General features: G+C 33.4%; 7 protein-coding genes across 7 annotated transcripts; 4 read left to right on the top strand and 3 right to left on the bottom strand.

The window, feature by feature from the left end:
• The first annotated feature begins 795 nt into the window (after positions 1–795).
• On the top strand, positions 796–2,542 carry Tsp_03202 (putative PLAT/LH2 domain protein). The gene is made up of 4 exons (XM_003379496.1): positions 796–1,030; positions 1,941–2,155; positions 2,407–2,454; positions 2,534–2,542. Exons 1-4 carry the CDS (start codon positions 796–798, stop codon positions 2,540–2,542), a joined length of 507 nt encoding a protein of 168 aa, XP_003379544.1.
• A 299-nt stretch (positions 2,543–2,841) lies between these two features.
• On the top strand, positions 2,842–3,516 carry Tsp_03203 (hypothetical protein). Its single transcript, XM_003379497.1, has 2 exons — positions 2,842–3,189; positions 3,508–3,516. The coding sequence occupies exons 1-2, from the start codon at positions 2,842–2,844 to the stop codon at positions 3,514–3,516; spliced, it is 357 nt and encodes a 118-aa protein (XP_003379545.1).
• Positions 3,517–10,000: 6,484 nt separating this feature from the next.
• Positions 10,001–11,130, top strand: Tsp_03204 (forkhead box protein G1). The gene is made up of 2 exons (XM_003379498.1): positions 10,001–10,976; positions 11,018–11,130. The coding sequence occupies exons 1-2, from the start codon at positions 10,001–10,003 to the stop codon at positions 11,128–11,130; spliced, it is 1,089 nt and encodes a 362-aa protein (XP_003379546.1).
• A 5,988-nt stretch (positions 11,131–17,118) lies between these two features.
• On the bottom strand, positions 17,119–17,706 carry Tsp_03205 (conserved hypothetical protein). Its single transcript, XM_003379499.1, has 2 exons — positions 17,507–17,706; positions 17,119–17,446 (listed from the first exon to the last, which is right to left on the bottom strand). Exons 1-2 carry the CDS (start codon positions 17,704–17,706, stop codon positions 17,119–17,121), a joined length of 528 nt encoding a protein of 175 aa, XP_003379547.1.
• A 1,606-nt stretch (positions 17,707–19,312) lies between these two features.
• Positions 19,313–19,538, top strand: Tsp_03206 (hypothetical protein). Its single transcript, XM_003379500.1, has 2 exons — positions 19,313–19,370; positions 19,456–19,538. Exons 1-2 carry the CDS (start codon positions 19,313–19,315, stop codon positions 19,536–19,538), a joined length of 141 nt encoding a protein of 46 aa, XP_003379548.1.
• A 391-nt stretch (positions 19,539–19,929) lies between these two features.
• On the bottom strand, positions 19,930–20,544 carry Tsp_03207 (conserved hypothetical protein). The gene is made up of 2 exons (XM_003379501.1): positions 20,450–20,544; positions 19,930–20,251 (listed from the first exon to the last, which is right to left on the bottom strand). The coding sequence occupies exons 1-2, from the start codon at positions 20,542–20,544 to the stop codon at positions 19,930–19,932; spliced, it is 417 nt and encodes a 138-aa protein (XP_003379549.1).
• A 1,172-nt stretch (positions 20,545–21,716) lies between these two features.
• On the bottom strand, positions 21,717–23,445 carry Tsp_03208 (hypothetical protein). The gene is made up of 6 exons (XM_003379502.1): positions 23,209–23,445; positions 22,655–22,688; positions 22,478–22,556; positions 22,117–22,181; positions 21,875–21,978; positions 21,717–21,845 (listed from the first exon to the last, which is right to left on the bottom strand). Exons 1-6 carry the CDS (start codon positions 23,443–23,445, stop codon positions 21,717–21,719), a joined length of 648 nt encoding a protein of 215 aa, XP_003379550.1.
• Positions 23,446–24,074: the final 629 nt, after the last annotated feature.

Below are 24,074 nucleotides of genomic sequence, written 5' to 3' on the forward strand. Positions count from 1 at the left end.
CNNNTGTGTATGTATGTATGTATGTATGTATGTATGTATGTATGTATGTATGTACGTCCGTATGTATGTATGTATGTATGTATGTATGTATGTGTGTGTGTGTGTAAATTTGAATATTGTTTTGTAGAGTTTTAAAGAAGAGCGGTCAGATTGATTGATCAGATCTGTTTGTAAGGTTTTCTTTTTTATCTGTTTTTTTCCAGAGAATATAGACTAAATTTAGTTATCAGTGATACAGTTTCTATTGATAGCAACAATTGTGATATTATAATAATTATAATAATAATAATAATAATCAGCTTTGATTATGAGGATCAATGTTTGAAATGAAATGGGTTACGTGAGATGTCAAGGCTAAAGAGACGGCATAAATCAGACCGTCGACTAGGCTAGGAGAAGATGATTGGTTGATTTGTTGTTTTGCATTTTTGATATATTCAATTTTTAGCAAAATTGTGCATGGCCGGCATATAAAGCGACCGGTTCTCTGGTCGGTGCAGGCAGTGGTGAAGTGATGAGTCATTTTTAAGCGTACAAATGATAATAACGGCATTTGAAAGCGACCAGAAATTGGGGCGTTAATTTTTGCCCAAACTTGCGTCCACTTGGGCACGTTTGGTAAAGTTGGATGGCCAATTTTTGGCACGAAATGTTCATCACAAACTTGCAGCTGTTGTCGTGCAACTATTGAACGTGAAAACTGCTGCTGTTACAGTTCTGCTATTTTGCTATTATTATTATTATTATTATTATTATTATTATTATTTTTACAACGCACCCACATCCAAACGCATAATGCTTACTGATTATTTGATTACGGTGAAAACTGGCAATCATTTCGGCGCAGGTACCGATTCCAACGTTTTTATACAACTCTTCGGCGAGGATGGTCACTCCGAAGAATGGCATTTGAAGCATTCCAAGCATCACAAAAACAAATTTGAACGCAACAAAACCGACCAATTCATATTCAGCCAAATCAAATGCTGCGGCAAGCTTTACAAAGTTATCGTCAGGCACGACAATTCTGGTAAAAAAAAGAAAAATTTCTTTCTTTCAATTCTACTCTTTCAAATTTCTTACAGTATGCGCATATGCTTCTATAACAACAATGTCAATCAAATTTGTACTTGAGAATTTAAAAAACAAAAAGTTAAATTCAAGCAACATTCACCTTTTCAAATTTTCTGAGATGTGTAAACTGAAGCAAAAATTTATTCTTTTTTTTTTTTTACAAATGATGAAATTATTGAAAATTAATCATTCAAGTAAAATTTGGATGCAAAATCATCAATTTGCATTTATACTGCATCTATCTGTGGAGGGGACTTTGACTATTTTTAGATTGTTTTTCTTGCGTTAATAACTGTTGTCCTAGCTTGATGGAAATTTTATCATTTTAATTAGTATTGATGTTTGCCTACTTTGCATTTGTATTGGTTTGTTGTCGCAGCTGAAAATGCGCAAAGATAAGTACCAATCTGTTGGTATTTAATTTGTAATGGCTGTTGAATTTGATTTTGCATCTGTTTCCTTTTTCTTGTATTTAATACTGCAAGAAAATAATTTCCCTTTTTTAGCTTCTTCTAAATTTTATTAGTCACCGTAATGGTGATGATGATGATGATAATATTTCTTCTTTTGAAAATATTACTTATAAAATTTATAATATTTGAAAGTAAGAGTATTTTGAAAAAAATTTCCTTTTTTCATTTTAACTTTTCTTTTTAAAAATAACCCATCAATAATTATGGAGTGGATGTGATTTTAGAAAATGCAAACACGTTCAGCAATAAATATTTTCTGATCAATGAAAATGGACTTGTACAAACAATGTAAACAGTTAAACATTGCCGTTGTATTGTGTTTTAAAAATGGAAATGTGCAGCAATTTTTGTCGATTGTAGTGAATAAATTTAATTTCTTTTTTTTAATATGAGAAAACACTACAAATATGACATCACGGCCAATTTGTTTAGGTATTTGCTCATCTTGGCATTTGGAGTACGTGGAAGTAAGCGACATCAGCTTGAGAACGACGTTTCGTTTTCCTTGTCATCGATGGATCGGCGGTGGCTTTTTTCACATGTTTCCAAAAATCAAACAGCTAACATGCACTGAAGAGACTATTGGACCCAGCAAATTAGAACCTTCGGTTTAGAGAATTGAAAACCGAAGAAGCTCTTTTTCACTTTTTTCAACCCGTATGAAACTTTGCCAAATTGTAAATCCTACTGTAAACCGTATCAAGTTTCAATTTAAATCGTCCCAGAGGCCATTTTCCCCAGGTCCATTGGACGATTTTTCCATCTTATATTTTATGTATCTGTTTGAAAAAATAATTTTCATTTCAATTTTAGTAAACACTTTCTGATTCTAATTCATTATCAATATTATAATGATTAGAATTCAATTGCATTTTTCCAGTGTGAAGAAAGCGAACAATATCCGCATGTCAGTGTGACCATTATTGACATGTTTCCCAAGCTAACAGTCACTTTGTTGTAAATGTTAAATTAATTGTTTTTTTAAGTATATATAATTTTATGAAATTTTGCGTAATATCTTGCAAGTTTAAGAGAAGTGGGTAATGTTCTTTGAATTTAAGTTGAACTTTTCTTGAACTAAATTTCATAATTAAAAAGGCTTAAATGTAATGCTTCTTTTTTCAAAAGAAATAATCACAAAATATCAGTAGTAGAAATTTTGTAAAAATCTTCTCTCTCTCTCTTTCTCTCTCTCTCTCTCTCTCTCTGTGTGTGTGTGTGTGTGTGTGTGTAATGAATATTTGCATACCAAATTACCTTTCACGAACAATTTATTGGTTTGATTTGATCAAACATGCCAGCAAATGAAGAACACAAATTTGTAATTTGTCCTCTTCACTGTATCAAGGCATCAACCGCTTCTGTTTGTTTAGCAATCTATTTTAACTTTATGTTGACAAAACATTCACCTTATCTTTTGTGCAGTGCAACAATTAAGCAGAGGATAAATTGCAAATTTTTCACTGCCCCTTATCTGTCTGAACAGCAATCGAAAAGCGCTTTCATCATACAAGAAGAAAATGTTATCAGCGATATATTAATATTTGCTTTTCATTCTTGCTTCATTTTAATCCTTGTTCATCGTTCAGAAGAATTGAGTGAACGTTTTCTCTTTGTCACGACAAAAAATAATAATAGAGTGGTAAGAATTTTAGAGAATTGATTATTTGTGAAACTGTGTTTTAATTTTTGTTCATCACTAATGTTTGAATGTTTCCAATCAACAACTGCAGGTATGAAATAAATCATATCATTATTTTGCATTTTATATAAATAATATTTCATGTTTATTTGTGTATTTTCATAAAAATTAATAAATTTATATTGTTGCTAAAATATATCAAACAATAGCTATACACCGTTTGCAGTTATTACTTACTGTAAAATGACGAGCAGTAAAGTTCTCATGTTTCTGTTATATTTAAAATTAGTGTTTTTGGATAGATAAATAAAATTTTAGGCATTCTGATACTCAATTCATTTATATAAAATAAAGCATCAATAATCTTGAGATTTTTCAACAAAAAATATGCAAAGAATTCGTTGTTCTCAAGAGATGCAATGCATAGCTCAAAGCGTAACGGCAAGCAACGGATGATTGTTGATATCAATCATTTTCATTTTTAAATTTATGATTACAAATCCAAAACATTGTTTTTCATTTAAGTTGAAGAAATATTTACGCTAAACGAGCTGGCGTGTTCAATTTCACTTCTCAACATTTAAAATCATACCACCTGCTTTACGGCATTTTTAACAAAACACCGCTACGAATGTGACATTTTCAGCGATCGCCAATTTTAATGAAAATAAGCATCAAATTAGCTGCAATATATACAATATAATATTATTTAAACATGCTATTGCTAAATACGCCTCTGCAAGAGGTCATTTTACTTTTTAATCTGCAGCTGTAATAATTTACACAGAAAGCAGAAATATTATTTGCATAGAATGGTAACTGAAAGCTAATTGAAAAAATTGCCACTTTTCTTACGTACATTATTCTTCATTACTCATCTTCAGACTGCTTTTAAAGCTTACTGTGGAAAAATAATCTTTTCTTATAGTTCCATTGCTTGTGGGTTTCTTTTTCTAAATGATAGTAGCATCCAGATTTTACATATTTGCGTCATCGATACTTTTCATTTTTTGGTGAAAAGCCTCCAACATGGATGTATCGATATATGGATTGGTGTTTGTATGCGCGCACGTGTGTGTGTGTGTATTTATTTATTCAATCGAACAATTTCATCAATATTTTACTTGAATATCATAGGAGAAAAACGAGACAAATGGAAATTCAAACGCTTGAAGCATTGTATGACTTTTAAATAATACAAAAGTCAGACATATATATATATATATAGCTGATATATTAATTCAAGATCAGTCCTGCAGCTTTTGCTGTTCATTTAAACAAAAATTGGATTAAGAATAGATTAGAATACTATTGAAATGATAAAATGACAAACAAAAATCTCCAATTTTATTTTAATTTTCTTATCTTTCTTTTATTTTTAAAAAATTCCACAGGGCGAAACAGTCTAGTCAAGTCTAATCTAGTCAGTGAAATGATATTCAAGCTGAGAGACCACACTGGTGCAGACAAAAATTTTCATTACCTTTGCTTACAAATCGTTAATAAGCTCAAATCTGTGGATAAACTTTGCTTTTCTTATTGACGTTGCCCTCCGGCTGCAGGTAAGAAAATGCAAGGACGTTAATTAATTTTCATCCTCAGCCATTTCATACTATTATTATTATTGTTGTTGCTATTATTATGTATATTTTTTAACTGTACATTTGATCAATTTATAATTCATTTGTTCAACAATCTTTTCACTTGCTTTACTGATTGATAACGACGCTTTTGAATTTACTTTGCCTAAGTACTGTCAACTTTGTAGCAACTTTTACAAATTGTCCATGCATTGGTTAGCTACCAGAATGATCATTAATTTTATTTTAATGCAATAAATAGCCTGCGGTTGTGTAATGACAGATAGAAGCGTCAGTGATAACAATCTCTGTGTGGTGAAGATGAGCAGTTTCTGTTTCGGTTTCAATCAAGACATGATTGCAAGCGTTGTGCATTGTGAACTTCAAGCACGGTGATTTGATGGATAGAGCGAGAGAGAAAAAGAGAGAGAGAGAGAGAGATACGTTTTCACTTTTCAATTCGGTGAGCATGCTCATTTGTTTATTGTCCAAGGTGACAACTTTACTTATGCAGTTTTCATCGGCTTGTTATTTCTTTGCAAACAAACTATCTTTAAAACTAGTGCTAAGAGAGAGATTTGTGTTTGGATTATCACTTCATTAGCGCAAGTAGCAGTGGCCGCACGTTTAGCTATACAAATGCTTAATAAAGTTGAAGCGATCGAAATGCTCAACTGGAGCTGAACAACTGAAAATCGTTTCTTCAACATGTAAGCAGGTTCTAACAGATGTGAACTTGACTTGGGCACTTGACAAAACAATAAGTACAAATAAAAAGAATGCCTCCATGGTGGCCGAACATGTCGTGCTGAAAACGCCGAGAAATTTGATCTCAATCATTCACCAAATCGTCTAGGGTAGTTAATTGGTTGGATCAAGGCGCTTAGTCGATTATCGCGTGGCTAATTGCCGCTTTGGTGGCTTGCAATGCACCACAGTAGAACGTCGGTTATCAACGGGCGGCATAAGGTGTGCTTTGGTGACCGTCTGACCTTGGTTATTTTAATTTTCTTTGATCATTTGTATCTTTACCGGAAAGCTGAGTCTCTCTTTTATTAATTTGCCAAAAGCAAGCTTGCAATCGAGATCTGATATATTGCAAGCGCCAGCGCGTTGCACCTGCATAAACGATTATCACTTGACCATTGACAAAAGGTGATTAAGCGTTTTAAAAATCTGTACCGTTGGTTCTATTTTCTTGTATAAAACACCTTAAGTAACAAATGAAAAGGAAAAGAAACGAAAAGAAACCACTATATTAATTAAGCAGCAGAAGTCGTTGCAACTATATAGTACATTTGCGCTAATAGAACAAGGTTTTATGACATTCAATCTGTGACATTTTTAAGCGTGTTAAGCGTGAAATACAGCTTTACGTGTAAGCAGTGTGCGGAAATTGCTTTTACTTTGAAAAGAGGAGCAACTGCGAGGGCGCCAAACGTACCTTGACAAGAGGTAAGTGGTTGACGCGAACGGCAACATGTTTATGTGAAAACTTTACGAAATGTTATTTCAACTTGAAGATTAAGTTGGTCGATGATTTTGAGCGCAGATAACGCTTTGCTAATCCATCACCGCTGGCCAGAGTTAGAAGAATCAAGGCAGTTGGTTGCCGCATGTGTGCGGCGCCCCTCCTCTTTTATTTATTCACATCGGTTGTACGACTGTTCCTGTCAAAGCTTGTTGAACACTCTGGTGATGGATTGGGCAGTAATAAGCAGCAACAAACAATGTTTTCTTACACGGCTCTCACGCCAGCCCAACGCAGCAGGCTTTCACTTTATCTCAGCACTTGCGTGGACGATGAGTTTGCTATTTGACAATCGCCGCTAATTCTTTCTCTTTACCACGCCAAACACGACTTCTTGTTCTTCTTTTGCTTTTAGTGCTTTCTCTGCACAGCACTTCTTATTCATGATTTCTTTCATCTTCTTTTTCAATTCTTCCGAACTTTCCAAACTTGTAACGCGAAACTTATTCTTACTAGCAACTCTAGAGTCACATTTCTTTCTATTTGTTTGTCTTCACTGGTACAACTGTTCAAAATTACAACGTTGAAAGGTACAAGAAAAAAATTAGTGTTTTTACAACATGCATTCGCTGCGTTTTTCTAGGTGAGGCTTTGTGTCTTTAAAAATTAGTGAAAATGAAAATTTCAACAAACAAACTGATAAGTTCCAAGAACAAACTGTTCTGCATAGCGATAGATTTATTTCCAAACTGAAAACATATAATTAACATGTTATTTTTTTGCAGTTTCTTTTGAATTTAATTTTCGTTCCTTGAACACAATAAATTCGAACAATATGTAAAATGTTATCGCAACTTTTGTAATTTGCGGAATGATTTTTTTACACACTCTGAAATTACTTATCAGAAATTCCTCCCCTCATCACTACCTCTCTGTTTTACAAAAAAGAATAGATCAAATTTCATTTGAAATTTCACTTTACTGTTGCTTCGAAATTTGTAAATGATATTTTTATTTACAACTTGTAAAAAGAACTCATTTATTATCAATTATATGTTCTTCTTGATTGAACAAAACAGTTACTAGTATGCAGTTGCTTTGAATGATTTGCTGAGAATACACTGGTGAAATGTTTACTTTAATTATCACTAAATCAGTTAAATTAAAAAAATTATGGTTTGAAGCTTCTATTCCTGTCTTTTCGATGGGTTGTTCATTTATAATGCAAACGTCTATCATGAGTTGTTATACATTTTGCTGACAAAAACAAAATTTGGTTGTAAATTAAAATGTTGCGCTTCTTTAATTTAAAAGGACCGTTTTAAAGAACGTCGATTTTCAAGTGCAGTAATTTAGTTTTAAAAAATCATTTAAATGAGTTATTAGCTGTTATTTTTTTACTTATTGAAACAAATTTTACACTTGAAATGATAACCTTCTGTGTTAAACTAAAAGTTCACATGACATTTCACTGATAAAGCTATCATCACATACTTTTCAAATGATCGCAGTACATATTTGATTTCTACTATCTAAAAACAGCATTTTGTTTTGTTTTAAATAAAAATGCTGCCACTGTTAAATTTTTGATGAATTTAACTTTTAAAAAATGAAAATTTGAAATATTTTCCTTAAATTTATATAAATATGTGAAAATTTTGAATAGCTTTGTGTTAGTTGCATCTCATTACAATATTAGTGACTATGAATTGAATTGAATTGAATTGAACTGAATTGAATTGAATTGAACTGAATTCATTTTGTTTCATTTCATTTGGAATATCTTTGATCAAAACTGTAAACAGACATAGTGTTCAACCGAACTAAGCCGTCCTATAAACGCAGGCATGACGACAAAAAAGTACACTATTTAAAACTGATAATGCCATTTCATTTTGATGTTTGGTTTGTATTTGAATTCACCAAACAGGAGGTCATCCAAAAATAAACGACAACATTACACACGAATCAAAGTCTGCTTCCGATTAAACAAATAAATTCTGCACAATGCAATACAACGATTGCTGCTTGATCATCTTCCATAATTCGATTTGCATGTCAACTTTACATTCTCTTCAACAAATTCACAGCTGTCTGTGTTCTTTTTGCGTATTTTTACATGATTAAAAACAAAGCACCTGACGTTTGAATAATGGATTGAATACTTTCAAATTGATCACTCTTCTTCTTTAAAACATGCAAAATTAAGTTCCACTTCTTTTTTTGTTTAAATTATTGGCTGGTCAACGTTTTTTCAACGTTGTTAAGATGTTTCAAATTGAAAAATTCTCTCTTTTTTTGTCTATTCCATGGAAAAGTTTTTATGACGCCAGAAAATGCTTGAGCATAATAATTGTTATTGTTGAGCGACTGTTTCTTATCAATGAAAAATATTTATGTCAGTTTTATTTGAGCATTTAATTTAATAAATGAAATATAGCCATTTTGCTAACTGAATGATTTATTATATCAGTGTTTTTGAAAATGTAAACATTTTCTGTTTTCAAATTTGTCATTAGCGTTCATAATTAAATAATGAATATCGAATAAGTTTCAATTTGGGTTGATCGTGTTTTCTTTTTCATTATTTCTTCTAAAAAGTTAAACAAGCGACAACAGGTTAGTTGTGTTCACAGTTGTTTAATTGAGCATCACTTTTAGCTCAGAATTGTTGTATAATATGACTTGTCAAATTGCACGGGCAAGGATGAGGAACGTTTCCGCTTCTGGGGGTGCCTTTGTAGCTTAATCGTTCTTTTTGTAAAAAAAAGGGGACACTAGGTCTTGACGATTCTTTGCTCTTTTTGGTTGTAGTCCACGTAGCGGAACGAACATTGGCCGACTAGTTGTGCAATTTTGGCAAAAGGAGGAAAAGTGGAAAAAATTACAATTTTCCAATTTGCTTTTATTTTCTCATAGCCTGGCACCCTTCAGCTTTGTCGGCCATTCTCAGGATCGGTAGTTTTTTTCACCAATATGAGCAATCGACCTAACTGCTCTTTTTGGAAAAAAGGAAAAAAAGCCAGTGCAGTTTCATCATCATGACTGATCTTTACAATGCTAGCCGGCAAAGAGACCTGTTTATAAATGACCACTAATCACCGATTCCAACAAAGATAAATACCCTGAAATGATCAGAGGAAATTGATTTTGTATTGGCGTCACTATTTTACAGTAAACTAACGCGCAGCAGGTGACCCCTGCCAGTCTATACTGGTGAATTTGTCTTAGTCTGTGGGTTTATGTGTGTGCATGTGTCTGTGTGTCTGTCTGTGTGAGCGTGTGTATGTCTGTGTATGTTTGTATTTGTGGTTGTATTGTGTGTATGCTTGTGTTTCGTGTGTGTGTGTGTGTGTGTGTGTGTGTGTGTGTGTGTGTGTGTGTGTGTGTGTGTGTGTGTGTGTGTGTGTGTGTGTGTGTGCATGTTTGCGCGTGTGTATTTGTGTGTACGTGGTGCGTGCCAGCGCGCGTTGACGTCGATTGGCCAGTTTGACAAACGCTTGTATTGTTTGTTTTTTATCGTTTTCTAATTGGCTCATTGCTTATAGGCGGAGACAGCTGTCAACGAATGAACTGCCGACTGATCAGTGTATAGCCGTGGGACATCGCCGTGTTTAAGCAATTGAACTGTGTTCCTGATCGCTTGCAAACAGTGCAGCTTGTTCATTAAACAGGAAACAAGCGTTCAAGCTGTTAGCGCGAAGCTGTCGAAGAAGCTAAAGGAACAAAACAGTGTTTGGTTTTATTTTGCGCAAAAATTATGGTCATGGAGCTTGACAAGAAACCTCGTTTTGAAGGCAACTTTTCCATTCGCAGCATGTTTCCAGATATTCATGATAATGAATTGACAAATACTGATTCAGCTGATCAGGACGAATCATCATCAATAAATGAGAAAGATTTGCAGTCGAAAGTTGATGAATCTGAAGTGCTTTGTTCACCTTGCGCTGACGATGACAGCAATAAAAGTGCATCACCGGAGAAAAGTTGTAATGACAAATCAGACTGTAGTGGTGAAAAGAATGACAAACCACCGTTCAGTTATAATGCACTGATTATGATGGCGATTCGACAGAGTCCAGAAAAACGACTCACGCTGAGCGGTATTTATGAATTTATTATCAAAAACTTCCCTTATTATCGTGAAAATAAACAAGGATGGCAGAATAGCATTCGGCACAATTTGAGCTTGAACAAGTGTTTCATTAAAGTACCTCGTCATTATGACGATCCAGGCAAAGGAAATTACTGGATGGTGGATCCGTCTTGTGAAGATGCTTTCATCGGTAGTAGCACTGGAAAGTTAAGGCGGAGAAATACCGCACATCGTGTGCGGTTGGAAGCTTTGCGTTTTCATTTTACCAGTCGTCTGTTTGACCTCAGTTCAGGTGTTTCTCCGGCAACAGCAGCCAACTTAGGACCTTTGGACCCTCGTCTGCTTACTTTTGGCTTACCAACTCGATCTCCACGTATGCTAGTTCCGCCACAGCAACATTTGAGATTGGCAACCATGACTGATGAGAGTCATACTTTGGGGTGGCGTCCGTATACAGCAACGGCAGCCACCAACAGTCCAGTGGTAAATTTGCCAAATGGACAAGTGATTCCATCGACGGCCGCATATCCGATTGCCCAGACACCTCCGGTACAGTTGCCGCTTTTGAGCGACCTCAAGATGAGTTCGGGTCTGTCGTCAAGCCAGTTAAAATTTCAACCTGCAAGTTTTAGTCCAGTTGGTTCGTTTGGTTACTCACTGGCTGACGTTGATTTATTGCAGCTTTATCAGAACCAAAGGGCTGGATATTACAAGCCGTATTTTTGATGATAAGTTTGCTTTTGTTTTTATCATTCATAAGCTCAACAGTTCTCATTGTCAACCGGTTTGGATAAATTCCATTTATGCCCATCTGTTTTATTGTCTGACTATTTGAATTCGAATGGTGTTATTTTCTTGTAGTCAACATTGCGATATAGAATTTTCACATATTTTTTCACGTTTGTACAAACTTTTTATGAAATATTAAGAAATTTGTTACATTCAGATTAAATTGAAACGTTCTTCAAATTAATCTCGTTTTGATGCTACTATTTAATTGCATAATAATGAACATATTAAGGATGTTGTTTGTTCATTGTTGTCATCATGGGCAACATGCTGATGCAACACGACGAAAGGTCAATTTTAAGTTTCACATGTATTTATTTATTTATCTTTTTGTCTTGATCATGCAGACGCTAAATTGTCTGGCTGAGCGGAACTTTTTCACTTCTGAGCGAGAATGCAATTAATTTTTCACTGACAAGCTATTATGACTTCCAGCAGTAGAGCAATTTTTCTTTCCACTGACGACGATTAGTGTGTTCCGGAAGTTGTCAGCTTTGAAATGAAATAAACAGCGATTTCTGTCTGGTCGACTGATGAAATTGGCCCACCAAGGCTGCTAAGCAAGTTGAACATTTTTTTCTGCTTTTCCCGGCTCATTTTTTTTCTTTTTTTATTCTTTATTTTTCTTGCAATTTGTATATCAGCAAAGTATACACACATACACACATATCAGGTGACAACTGAAAAATTAATTGAAATAATGCTAGTTTGTATTTCCGTTGCGTGCATATTTTTGTTTTACTTAAAAAAGCATTAATCATATATAAATTGGCATATTGTATACAACTGCTTTTTTACAAAAAATCAATATTTTTATTGACCGGATAAATGATGATTATGTCAAAGTTAGAATGCTAATCTTTTCTAATTATTAGCACAGCTGCGTATCTAAATTTCTTGAATTGCTTACACAATTGGAGGTTGACAATTTTTATTTGTGTAACATAGGCCTTCAGATTTTTTGTTTTGTTTTTATAAAACATAACATCTGAATAAGCAAGATCAACATATGACACCATAAAGTCATCGAAAGATAAAGCATTGTTTATGTAAAATTAAAAATTTGCACAACATGTATCCTCAAATAATATATAAAATTAGAAAATTAAACAGTATGCTAACGTAAAGCAGCAGCTGTTGATACCACTTCAAATCTGTTTGTCATTGTTTGATAGAGGAGCTCATTATTCTACATGAATGATTCGAACATTGAATTCCATCCTTTTCATATTTTTGTTTTCAATAGCATCAATATAAAAATGTTGAATGAAAATGTTTGCTATGCAGTTGAAATGCAAATTAAATTTGCGTTAACTGTACTTTTATTATTATTCTTGATTTTCACATAACACAGTTGTATTTTCAATACAACTGCTCTGCCATACATACACAATTCATCGCTATCTCGGCTATTATATCACTGATAAAATTGAGCAAATTTCATTATTTAAATTATTTGTTTGCGGTGCAGTCTCGGTTGATATTTTCACTGTTGCTATTAATCTCTTCTAGCGTATTATTAAAATAAAATGCCACGCATTGCTTTTTTCTACTATTTCTGGATGGATGGTAATACAATTTTTTGCATAGAAAAACGAAAAAGTTCATTTCTATAATAGTAAAATACATTCAAATGATTTCTGGCATAAATTTCTGTCGCCTGAAGCAAAACTACGCGCTGTGATGGACTTGCTCACACTATCAGACAAGCTGTCCGACGATGAGGATTAGCCGTGTGGATTAGGCGTGGCAATTTTTCGTCGTTTTAATTTTCATTTTCTCTTTCAGCGGACAAGCTGCATGCATGAAGCAGAGCGTGGACGATCCGGTTTGTTCGCTAGCTCGAAGCTAAACAGTTTATTTAACATAAGACGTTTTACTACAGTGGAATCGGCTAATCATGGACAACGTCGGCTTTCACGCTTATTCAAAAAATCATCACCTTGTCGAACAGTAGCAGTAGCAAGCAGCTTGCCAATCTTGCGCGTCTGATCTATGGAGAAGCGCTGACCATGAAGATTTGCGGACAATGAAAACATCGCTTCTTTTACGCTTCAGCGCCAGTATGAAAAGGCTTGCATGAATAGAAAGACTAACCATCTAAGACAAGAAGAAGCAGCATATGAAGAAAAAACAGAAAAGGAGAAGAAGAGGAAGAACAGTTGCCGGTCGACAGACGAGAGACCTCTTGTCGTCTAATCGGTTACCAGCGTTATCAGGTGAGAAATATGAAGCGAGCAGGCGTATAAAAGCGTGTTAGCCAACTTTGTTATTTGTCTTTATTTTGTGAATCAATGTGGATCACCGTTCTGCTAGCCTGCTGAAGTCATTAGCGCAGCAGGATCTGGCCGGTAATCGGCTAAACGCGCACGAGATTAGCAGTCCAAGCTGGCCTCTTTTGTCGGGTGAATAGAAAAGCAGTCGGTAAAACAATGGAACAATTTGTAAATAGGCGGATCTCAAGCATACTCCGGGGGGCATCAATGGACACTTTGACTTGACGGCTTGCTAACTTCAACCGGCTGGATTGATCAAGGCGGTCTGCAATCTCTCCTGCTGATCACTTGTTCAAGCTAGCTTTGTTTCATCAGCAATAGCACAACTTGCTATCTGAACCGCCGACGGCTCGGCTTTCTCTTTTCATGCTTGTCTCACATACCGTCACACAATATCGGTCAATGTATTCGTTAGCTTTCTGTTATCTTGCGAAAAAGCTATTTTCTATCTAAAACATAAAACAAGCTTTGTTTGTGCAAAAGCCATCTCACTTTTTCAACAATAGTAGGTCAGCAAAATCTGCCGTGTACATGCAAAATGATCCCAACATGCCAATTGTTTTTTGCATCTGAATTGTGTATAAATTAATTATTTTTTCAAAAATCCAAGCATATGTAAAGTGGAAAAATTTGCCACAGTATTATTTTCAGGTTTTCCCCTCTATATTCTTCTTTATCCTTTCATCTGCTTCTCCCTTTTCTCATATATGTATTTTTAAAACTCGAACTGACTTTATCCATTCAAACAGGGGTCGGTCAATCAAAACGCGCAACGCACGGCGCAGCTGTCGCTTTTCCATGTTCAACGGTTTCAGTCAGAGGTCAGAAAAACATACGCCATCAAATGACCATTACATCACCGTAATTTCCGATTCTCTGACTATGCTGCCAAGTTCAGCACTGGTCAAATGGACCAGCTGACCAATTCTTAACAGCGGTTGAGCTTGATTGGAAACTTCTGTTCAACAACTGTCGTTCGGCATCTTTTGATTTAATCGACGACTGTTTCGAAAAATCAGCCACCATGGCAGCAGGGTCAGAGTAACAAAATTCCTTGCATGAAAACAACAGACTCAGAGAGTTTTACATAATTCAAGAGCAAAACAATTCATCAACTCGAATAATCTTCATACACTGCAACTCAGTTTTACTTTATTATTCACAATAAAATTAATTTGCGCACTTTTACCTAACTAAAACTAGCATAATCATTATCTTCAACATCTCAATATCTATATGTTTATATTTATTCATTTTTTACATTTGCTATGTTTTCCCTTTTTATCTTTGACATTGATATGAAAAATTTCTTTTCAAAAAACGTGATATTATTAGCAATAATAATAGTTGAGCTTAGTTTCTATAGAAACCTTTTGTTCATTTTTCTTTCCTATTTTTAAAATTATTATTATTATTTCATTTCTCATGTTGATAACGCATTTCTTTTTTGCCTTGAAAAACAATTACTTTTATTGAAATTTATTCTTTTGCATTATAGTTATTGATTATGAAATGCGAAAATGACAGCACCTATGCGTTTGAAATGTTAACACTTAGAAGCTTTATAGACTTTTTTTTGCTATTCAACAATTTTCATGACAATTTACAGCAGTGCAATCTTATGCTAATTTCCTTGGTATATTTCGTTGCTGTTCATGTATATTATTCTTTATTAGGTGAATTTATCCGGCGTTGAAATCTAGGTACATCTGAATTCTTAATACTGATAAGCTAGCCAAAGTAATGCAATATCATACATATATTATGAAAACGAATGTTTAACTGCATGTAATGATATTTTAATACATATGTATTTAAAGTGTCGGTACATTTTCATTTTAAACTTTACAGCTGAAAAGTGAAAAAAAATTTTTCCTTGTAATCAGCTTAATTTAATTTATTGCACATTTGCAGGAAATGCAAATTTTATATAAATTAAAGCTGACTACTTTTATGCAAATTTTTTGTGGTTATTACAAGTATTGACATTTAGCAAACAAAGCAAACAATAATAGGCAAAATGAATAATTGAATGTAAATGCACGCGTTTAACTTTCTTTCATTAAACTTTTATTCGTCTAAAATCTTTTCTTCTTGTTAATAGTCGTCATCAGCGTTATAATTGATATTTTGCATTTTTGCTGCTTTTGATTCAGCTTATTTCTACCAATATGCAAACTTTATTAATTCATTCATTAATTCTTGTGGTAATTTTTAATCATCTTGAGGCTGCTGTTGTTCATTGCTTCGAAAACTGTAATTGCATTTTTCAAAATATTAAATATATTTCCATGCAATGTATTATTTTCATTTCATTTTATTTTATTTGTCATTTATTGCACGAAAAAGAATTTCAACATCATTGACACGCATTGCATTGATGGTATGTATGTATGTAAGAATTTTTACATTACAGTTAACTTAATATTATATCATGTGATTGATTTTTGCTTCTTAAGTAGCATATTTTTTAAAAAATGTTTTTTTATTACATTCCTGCGTGTTGCTTCATTTATGTAGTTTTCAGTAGCGCATATTTAAATTTAAAATATATTAGCAACTGAGTAAGTTTGTTTGGCACTTATTTAAAAAGTTTTTTGTTGCATAGAATTTTTAATATGCATTAAACTGTCGTTACATTGGAAAAAAATTCAAAAACACTTACTTTATATTTAATACTGATATTTTTTTCCTTATGTGATATATTTATTACTTACTAAGGATTTTGTTCAGTTCAGTTTAGCCTAATTTTGAAATTATGCACAGAGCTAGCCGTAATTAGTCAATATACTAAGTCAGTTGGTCCAAAGATAATTGAACGCTTTATTGATATTAATAAGAATTTAACATTTCCTTGCCACCAATGAGGAGAACTATTGCCGAAAGACTTGATCAAGTATTCCAGGTGTTAAAACAAATAGTATTAAGTTTGTGAAAGGTTGCTGAATGCCCATTACAAATTTAATCTGCAAATGTTGCATCATTCTTTAAAATCATCATTAATTGTTTTCATGGTTAACATTTTCTTTGGTAAAAATATTTTAATACGAGAGCATTGTTTAGCCAAACGTTGCCAGTTTCACACGCAGTGTATGCTTAATTAAAACTTTACCGCTGTTTTCAGTTCTCATTCTTCAATATTCTCATTTGTAAGTGAATCTTGTTTTTGCGGTCATTCAACTCTTTGTGTAACTTCGTTTTCAAAATGCAAAACACTTTAAACACTGAAAGAACGTGAAGCATAAAAGGAAAACTATCTCATCTATATTCAAATAAAGCATATTATACAAATTAAATGTTTATTGATATGTATTTGCAGCTACACTTTTATATTTGTTTATTTCAAATTTGACAAGGAAAACTTTCAAATTTTTAACAGCAACGCAACTGGTTCATTATGTGATCTGATTTATTTTTCATAGTACTGTCATTTTGCATTCCACACTGAAGTAGTGAAAGAAACAGTTGATCAATTTTAATGTTTTTTTTCGTAAAAATGAAGCAATAATTTTTGAAAAATAAAGGGTAAACAATAAGGTATTCTAAGTCAATGCTGATTACTGTTAGCACTGTTACAGTTGTCATAGTGTTTATAAGATATTTTAATAAGCAGCAACTGCTATTATTATTATTATTAGTATTAGTATTAGTATTGTTTCAGAAATGTAAAGAAAAAGCAGATAAATCAAAACACACGTTCTGAGCAAATGAAATGGATTAAACTTTGTTTGATTTCAGTGCAGGCCTGAGACGGTCGTAAGTGTCACAAGAAGATGAGTGATCATCTTCAAAATGTACCCTGGGGCGACTTGCTTGGTTGACACCGTTCGCTGCGGGTTGACAATTATTAACTGTCGGAGGATAAGGGCTGTAAATTATAGTTCCAAATGGAAATGAATTGACACAAGCCCCCCCTAATAGATCTGCACGATGTCGCCTTTTGTAACACCAACATCCGTTGCAAAAGAAACAGCAAAGCAAGGAGAGCAGTACAGAGATGACAATACTCGCAATCAAGCATCCGACAAAAACTGGGGAATTGTGCCTGAAAATGAAAATTTTTCAAAAAATTAAAGTTGTAAAATTCATTGAATTTTCATTTTACTTCCACCAATTGGACAAACCAATCACGTAAATTCGTTCCAGCTCTTCATCACAGCAGAAATAATCTATCTTGTTCGGATTTCCAGCTGAGGCACAGCATCGATGGGGGCATTCGAGGTCGTTTGGGCAAACTTCCACTGAGCCAACGTTGTAAAAAACCACACAAAATAATAAAAGAAATAACAATACGATTTTCATCATTCTTTCACCAAAGTACAGAAGCAGCGAGTGTCAGACTGGGCTTGAATGGTCAAGGTGTTTGTTCACCAACCGCTTGAGGAGCAGTGTTTTCTGGCCTTCGACAGTAATTTAAAATAAAAACAGTATGATTCACGCATTTTCTTTAAAACGCTCTAGTCTCTTAAATGAAACTTGTTCTCAAATGTCGGTCAGTTTAAACGAGTTTTGCTTCTTTTATAGCTCTTTCTGAAACAACTAAATGAACAATGACAATTCATTGAAGGCAACTGCAAATTTTCAGCTAAACAGCATATATACCATACATATATACGCATAGGCTTATGCACATTCAAACATATCTATGTCTATAGGTGCGCATTGAAGAAGCATGCAATTCAATTGCACCCGTGCAGTGATCAAATTTTCCATGGCTACTCTTTGTCAGTTTTGTTCGACAACGTACTAATTTATTGATGACTGAAGGTATAAATTTGTTATTTTAATCAGCAAAGTTAAAAAACAATTGTAATATGAAATTTAACGAGTTCATATATGAATTTCAGGTTAATTTGTGACAATTTAAAAATAAGCATATGATTTAAAAAACTATTGTGGCAAACAATTGGAAAGCAAAGAGCCAAGAAAAGCTGCAGCAGCTTTTGGAATAATTACCTTGGAAAGATTGCTGCAATAAACTGTTGCTTGTAAAATTTGAAAACTTAACACAAAAGTCTTTATTTATTAAAGTTTATTTATTTATTTATTTATTTAAACATCTGCGCTTTTAAACGAACATACAAAACGTGTAATTTTAATAATGTAATGTATACAGCACATTAGAATGTAGTTTACAAAAGAAATATTTCACGTGGCTAAGTAATAAAATATGAGATATTATAAAAATTGAAAATTGATGGTATTGCAAATAAAGTTAATTTTTATTAGATAAAATTTTATTTCAATTTTATCCTTCATTGACAATATAATAAATAACATTCAAAAGCACAAATCTTTAAGATTGAAGACTTAATAATAGGACATATTTTCAGCAAAAAATGAGAAACAACATTAAGCATTGTTGATGATAATTAACCACATTTCAAAAATATTTACATTTATTTAGCATTAAATTTTCAAATCAGAATATGTATGTAAATGCTTTCCTTTTGAATTAGATTCACATGAAAATTTTGATTCGATAAATATTAAATGAAAAAATGAACATTAGTATATGCTTGTCTTACATGCAACAATTCTGCTTTCGAATAATTGTTAATATTTTTACAGATGCAGTTGAAGTTAGAGAAATGTTTTCATCGTGAAGTGCTTGGAAATAAGACTTCTAATGCATATTGAAAAGCAACGCCGAGCTGGATGTTATTAAACTTCTGCATAATGCAATTGTTGTTCTGTGGTGGGCAACGAACAAACCCGAAAGATCAATTGTTAACTGAAGTTTGGAAAATAAAATTGTTCACGTCAAACAATAGTCAAACAACATGGCAGGTGCCGCAACAGCTGATTAGCAATTTTAAAATTAGCTCAGTGAAACTGCAGCAATTTAATTTTACATTTGTTTAAACAGATCAGAACAACTGCCACGAATGTCTGACGGTGTCATCTGAGAATGAAATATTTAAATCAACAACGAAATATGAGAGCTGCTGCTGATAAATTAGTCAGATGTAAGTGAACTTTAAGATTTTAAATTACAATCAAAAATCTACTTTGTAAATTTAAAGTAAAATAATATACAAATTTATGTTTCAGATTCATCTGTTAGCAATGTACAATTAACATATTCTCAATGGATTGGACTTGCATTTCAATTAATACAGTATACCATCTCTTGAGTTTTTGTTTTAAAATGTGAATGTGTGAGAAATCAAAAACAAAGGAAATTCTTTCATGTCATAAATTGATTTTCAATTAATTTCAAATTAAATTTAAATTCATTATTTAGCAACATTTCTTCCATTTGCAGCGCAATATGTACCGTAAGAAAATAACAGTGTAATAAAATTTATCATTCATCGAAATTGGTAATAATAATAATAATAATTTTTTAGTTTATCACTGCAATGTAGTTGTATTGTTAAGAGGTATTATAATGTAGAACTTTTCGCATTATTCAATATATAATTTTTGAATGTTTGATACCAGTGGATTTTTTATGTATTTAATTTAATTTAATTTAAGTTTTAAGTTTTCCACTAATTAAATGTTGCGGTTCTTTTTTTGTCATTATATTGATGTGGACATTAGTTGCTGAGTGCGGCAAAAATGTGAAAATTGATTTATACTGTGCGGCACTATGGCAACAGACGCACTACGGTTGAACGTATCTTTGCATGTGTACTCTTGAATGATGATGCCAAATTCTGCTAAAACAGCAAATATGGGAACGTATCCAGACAATCCTTGGTGGATTGATTCGTGCAACGATTGCGTTGGTGTAACCGTTAATGTAACCACTAGTTCAGGAATTGTTTTGGCTGATTTGAATGCAGATTCTGACTGGAAGCTGGTGATTGCAGATATTTCGCCAACCTTTTCGGACACCAGACTAAAGGTGATCACTAACAATTGTGTATTGTTGGAAGAACGGGTTAATGAATTGGTCTCATCAATTTGCGCCGTTCAGATCGACGATTCTGCAAATCAAATACCAGCTTTGGCTGTCGCTGCGTGCGACTGCATTCTTTTCTATAGAAATATGAAACCATTTTTTCGCCTTCCAATACCAAGTCAAAATATATCAGACTTGGAGCAGCAAATCTGGCACAACTCTACCAATACTTCGGTAGAAAGTGAAATTATTCTCAAAGCGATGGAATATCTCCGCGGGCAGCTGCCCATATCACAAATGTCGACATTGTCTCAACGATATTTTGCGCTTGAAAATCACGAAGAACGCTTGCAGTTTATTGCCAATCACAAAGATGAACCATTGAAACGACCCACAGTAGTGACTTGCATGTCCAAAATAAAGCGATCCACCGTCAACCAAGACGGAGTTGACTGGCTATTAGTTGGTACTGAAAATGGATGCGTTCACGCAATTGACTGTAAGTCTTTCAACATTCAATGGTCAGTACAGCTAGCCAGCACTCCCAGTTTTATTGTTGCCAAAGGTGCAAGTGATGTGGATTATAAAATTTTGATTTCTTGCCGAAATTCTTCCGTGTACACGCTGAAACGAGATGCCAAACAAACAAATGTCAAACTTTTGTTCACTTTATGTACGCAAGTTGTTGGTATAGTGCTTGTTGATCGATGTGTTGTCATCGGAAAAACGGACGAAACGCTCAGCTTTTATACAACGAGCGGGAAAAGCATATGGACACGTCAAGTATGATTAGTTGTGGTTTTTTGCAATTATAGCATGCACAAGTAATATTGTTTTTGCTTCGCATGCCGCCAGATCATTTTCATTAATATTATCTGTTTCTTTATTTTGGAGTTTAAAATTATATTCTTTTGAAATTTCTTAAACTTAACCAACATTTAAATATATGAGATTGTCTGTAAGTAGTAGCAGTTATAGTTTTTTTAATAGTAATTTATCATTTTGTAGGATATTCTGAAATTATTAGCCAAATAGATTTGCCATGTATTGATGTTGAAAATACTAATAGTAGAAATATTAGCAGTCATTCTAATTTTTACTTTATCATTATAACTTTAAACTAATGTGCAGATGCAGTCCAACATAATTACAATGAACGACATGTACTATCCGCCGAAGAATTTTGAAGCAGTTTTAGTTTCACTGGGCAATCGAACGGTGCACATATATAAGGAAGACGCTTTATCGAACATTATTAATGCAGACGATATTATTGTTGGACTGCGATTTGGTTGTTTTGGCAGAGAAAAAGGTGTGTTGATTATGACGACAGCGAGTGGGAATTTGCGAGTGAAATTGTTGCGCAAAAATGCGAAAATGAACGACAAAATACCACTGGAACGGTTAGCAGCTATAGTGGACCAGCAGCAGCGTATGCCAATACCGAAGAAAACGAAATTGTTTATTGAACAAACAAATCGAGAAAGTGAACATTATAAAGCAATACACGAACGTTGCCAACGTGATTTATTGGAACTTCGGCTAAAAACCGCCGAAACTTATATGACGATGATGGAGAAAAGGATGAATCCTGTAGCTTTAAATTCGAAATTAGCTCACCATCAGCCGGTGAATCTTGCCGCTCAAGTGGTTGGATTTGGTCCACGATTTCGCTTGGATATCGTGCTCAGCACTGCGGTCAAATGCATTTTCGGTTTGAACATCTCAATTTTATACGATACAACTATTTATGATTTTGAGAAAAACGTACTATATGTTCCTTTCTTATTACCGAATCGACAGTACAAATTTAGTGTTTATCTGAATGTTAGCAAAGATCAGAGTTTTTCTTCGGAAATAACGCTTGTAATTCATGAAAGCAATTCCAATCAACCTATTCAGACGGTCTGCGTCATGATGCCAGCTTCTGATAATATTGAAATTTAATCATTTAAATAAGAGCTATTATAATGGCAAAATAACTTGCGTTAGGTTTAAAAATAATGAAAGTTGTACAAAAATGATAAATATATTTCACATTATTTTTAAATTTTTTCTATTATCTAAATTGCAAATGGTATTTGCCGTGAGAAGATAAAATTCGGTTCTACCTCAGTTGGTCAAATGGAATTGGAAACTGCTGTTGTGAAAATTTTCACATTCACTATTGTAGAATGTTACTTTGGAGCATGTGAAAATTCATAGGTTCACAAAATTTTTTACAAATTACATTTGCGTTTATTTAGCTTAGCGGTAGTGTTGACGGAGATACGAGATTGACCACCACCGTGTCGGTGTGGCACTGATTGAAAAACAAGTTACAAAAAATTTGGAATATTGAATTGTGTTAATGTAAAAATGAAAAAGATAAAATCTGACATAGTTTTGCGAAGTTTTAACGCTGTCTGAATAAAGAAAAGCTTGCACCACGAATCTGGAACAAACTGAAATACTATATTGTAGAAATATTCAGATTAAAAAAATAAGTATCATTTTATGTATTAAATGGATTAAATTCTTGATAAATGTCAATTAGCATATAAAAATCGAAGTCTAAACTTTTATGGAAACTGTAATATAAACAATTTTCAGGTACAGTAATCATGAAATGTAGAGCATTCTTATCGAAAAAATGAAAATTTTGACTTTTCAAGTTGTGAAATGCCACAACAAAAAAATACAACATACGATTTATCGAAATCAAAAAATATTAAATTAAAATTTTTTTTGTTGATTGATAAAAATTTATTTGAATTTGAAAGTTTGTTATATATTTATCTAATTTTAATAAGTATAAAATTAACAACAGAAAATATGTACGAAGAAAAAATATTTTTTATTTCTTTGAACTTGAAAATCAAATTTACGTTCCACTTGTATGTAAATAAATTGTCGTAACTCTGAGAGACGTGTGTGTTATTGAAATTGCGAACCAAGTGAACAGAAAATTTGACCTTTTCGTTATTCTTCTTATTCTTCAATATTGTTTGGATGGGTCGTCTTTTTTTAGAACATTTAGGCGGCACTCGGCTATTTTCTTGCACGAACTGCGATGTATTTTTGACGAACCGTAGTGAACTAGTATCAACGCGATTCACTGGTGCAACTGGTCGTGCCTTTCTTTTCAACAAGGTCGTAAATTTGGATTTTGGTGAGGTGCAAGATCGAATCATGCTGACCGGCAGACACATGGTTCGGGACGTGTCTTGCAAAAAGTGCAAAGTTAAATTAGGGTGGATGTATGAGTTCGCTACTGATGAAAGTCAACGTTACAAAGAAGGTCGAGTGATTTTGGAACGAGCGTTGATAACAGAATCTGAAGGCTTCCCCGAGAATGTTGTTAAAAATCAGGAGACGGACACGTCTTCGGCTGTGTCATCGCACTGATGTGCGTTAGCGAAAGAACAAATGCAACCTTGATGTGTAATTTGTTTTTACTCAGTTCACATGCATTCTTGCCTTCTATTATTATTGCACTTTGTTGCGAGCATTTGTTTTCCGTATGCTTATGGACGAAGTGAAAATTCTTTTTTGTTTCTGTCTTTTTTTATAAATTTTCTTAATTTTTGAAATAAATTTTAATGTAATAAAATGAGAATCTTTTTCTATTTTGAACGCACTTTAAGATTATTTGACAGATGAATTTGTTTGATTTGTATGCTTACTTTTTTTCTATGTCGCGCTATGTTGAATTGCATAGTTGCAAGTAATAATGATATTGTCCCTCGTATAGATGCTGCGCCGAATTTTAAAACTATTTTGGCCATACTATTAAGAGTGCAGTTAACCGTGAATGCAGTCGCAGACTGTGTACAAGGAG

The sequence above is a fragment of the Trichinella spiralis genome (assembly GCF_000181795.1).
Source record: "Trichinella spiralis strain ISS 195 chromosome Unknown Scfld2, whole genome shotgun sequence".
NCBI lineage: Eukaryota > Metazoa > Nematoda > Enoplea > Trichinellida > Trichinellidae > Trichinella > Trichinella spiralis.

Bases quoted from the DNA above. Each gene is read 5' to 3' on its own strand.
- Tsp_03203 (XM_003379497.1), top strand. From the start codon at position 2,842: ATGCCAGCAAATGAAGAACACAAATTTGTAATTTGTCCTCTTCACTGT.
- Tsp_03206 (XM_003379500.1), top strand. From the start codon at position 19,313: ATGAAATATTTAAATCAACAACGAAATATGAGAGCTGCTGCTGATAAA. The intron at 19,371-19,455 runs GTAAGTGAACTT...TTTATGTTTCAG, and splicing joins TGCTGATAAATTAGTCAGAT to ATTCATCTGTTAGCAATGTA.
- Tsp_03207 (XM_003379501.1), bottom strand. From the start codon at position 20,544: ATGGGCAGCTGCCCGCGGAGATATTCCATCGCTTTGAGAATAATTTCA. The intron at 20,252-20,449 runs GTCTGATATATT...GATCACCTTTAG, and splicing joins TGCCAGATTTGCTGCTCCAA to TCTGGTGTCCGAAAAGGTTG.
- Tsp_03205 (XM_003379499.1), bottom strand. From the start codon at position 17,706: ATGATGAAAATCGTATTGTTATTTCTTTTATTATTTTGTGTGGTTTTT. The intron at 17,447-17,506 runs GTAAAATGAAAA...TTTCATTTTCAG, and splicing joins GGTTTGTCCAATTGGTGGAA to GCACAATTCCCCAGTTTTTG.
- Tsp_03202 (XM_003379496.1), top strand. From the start codon at position 796: ATGCTTACTGATTATTTGATTACGGTGAAAACTGGCAATCATTTCGGC. The intron at 1,031-1,940 runs GTAAAAAAAAGA...TTTTAATATGAG, and splicing joins CGTCAGGCACGACAATTCTG to AAAACACTACAAATATGACA. The intron at 2,156-2,406 runs GTTTAGAGAATT...TATAATGATTAG, and splicing joins CCAGCAAATTAGAACCTTCG to AATTCAATTGCATTTTTCCA.
- Tsp_03208 (XM_003379502.1), bottom strand. From the start codon at position 23,445: ATGTGTCTGCCGGTCAGCATGATTCGATCTTGCACCTCACCAAAATCC. The intron at 22,182-22,477 runs GTAAAAAATTTT...CAATATTATCAG, and splicing joins AATAAACGCAAATGTAATTT to AAGCTGGCATCATGACGCAG. The intron at 21,979-22,116 runs GTTATTTCCGAA...TATAAAATTGAG, and splicing joins TGCTTTCATGAATTACAAGC to ATGTTCAAACCGAAAATGCA.
- Tsp_03204 (XM_003379498.1), top strand. From the start codon at position 10,001: ATGGTCATGGAGCTTGACAAGAAACCTCGTTTTGAAGGCAACTTTTCC. The intron at 10,977-11,017 runs GTTCGTTTGGTT...GATTTATTGCAG, and splicing joins TGCAAGTTTTAGTCCAGTTG to CTTTATCAGAACCAAAGGGC.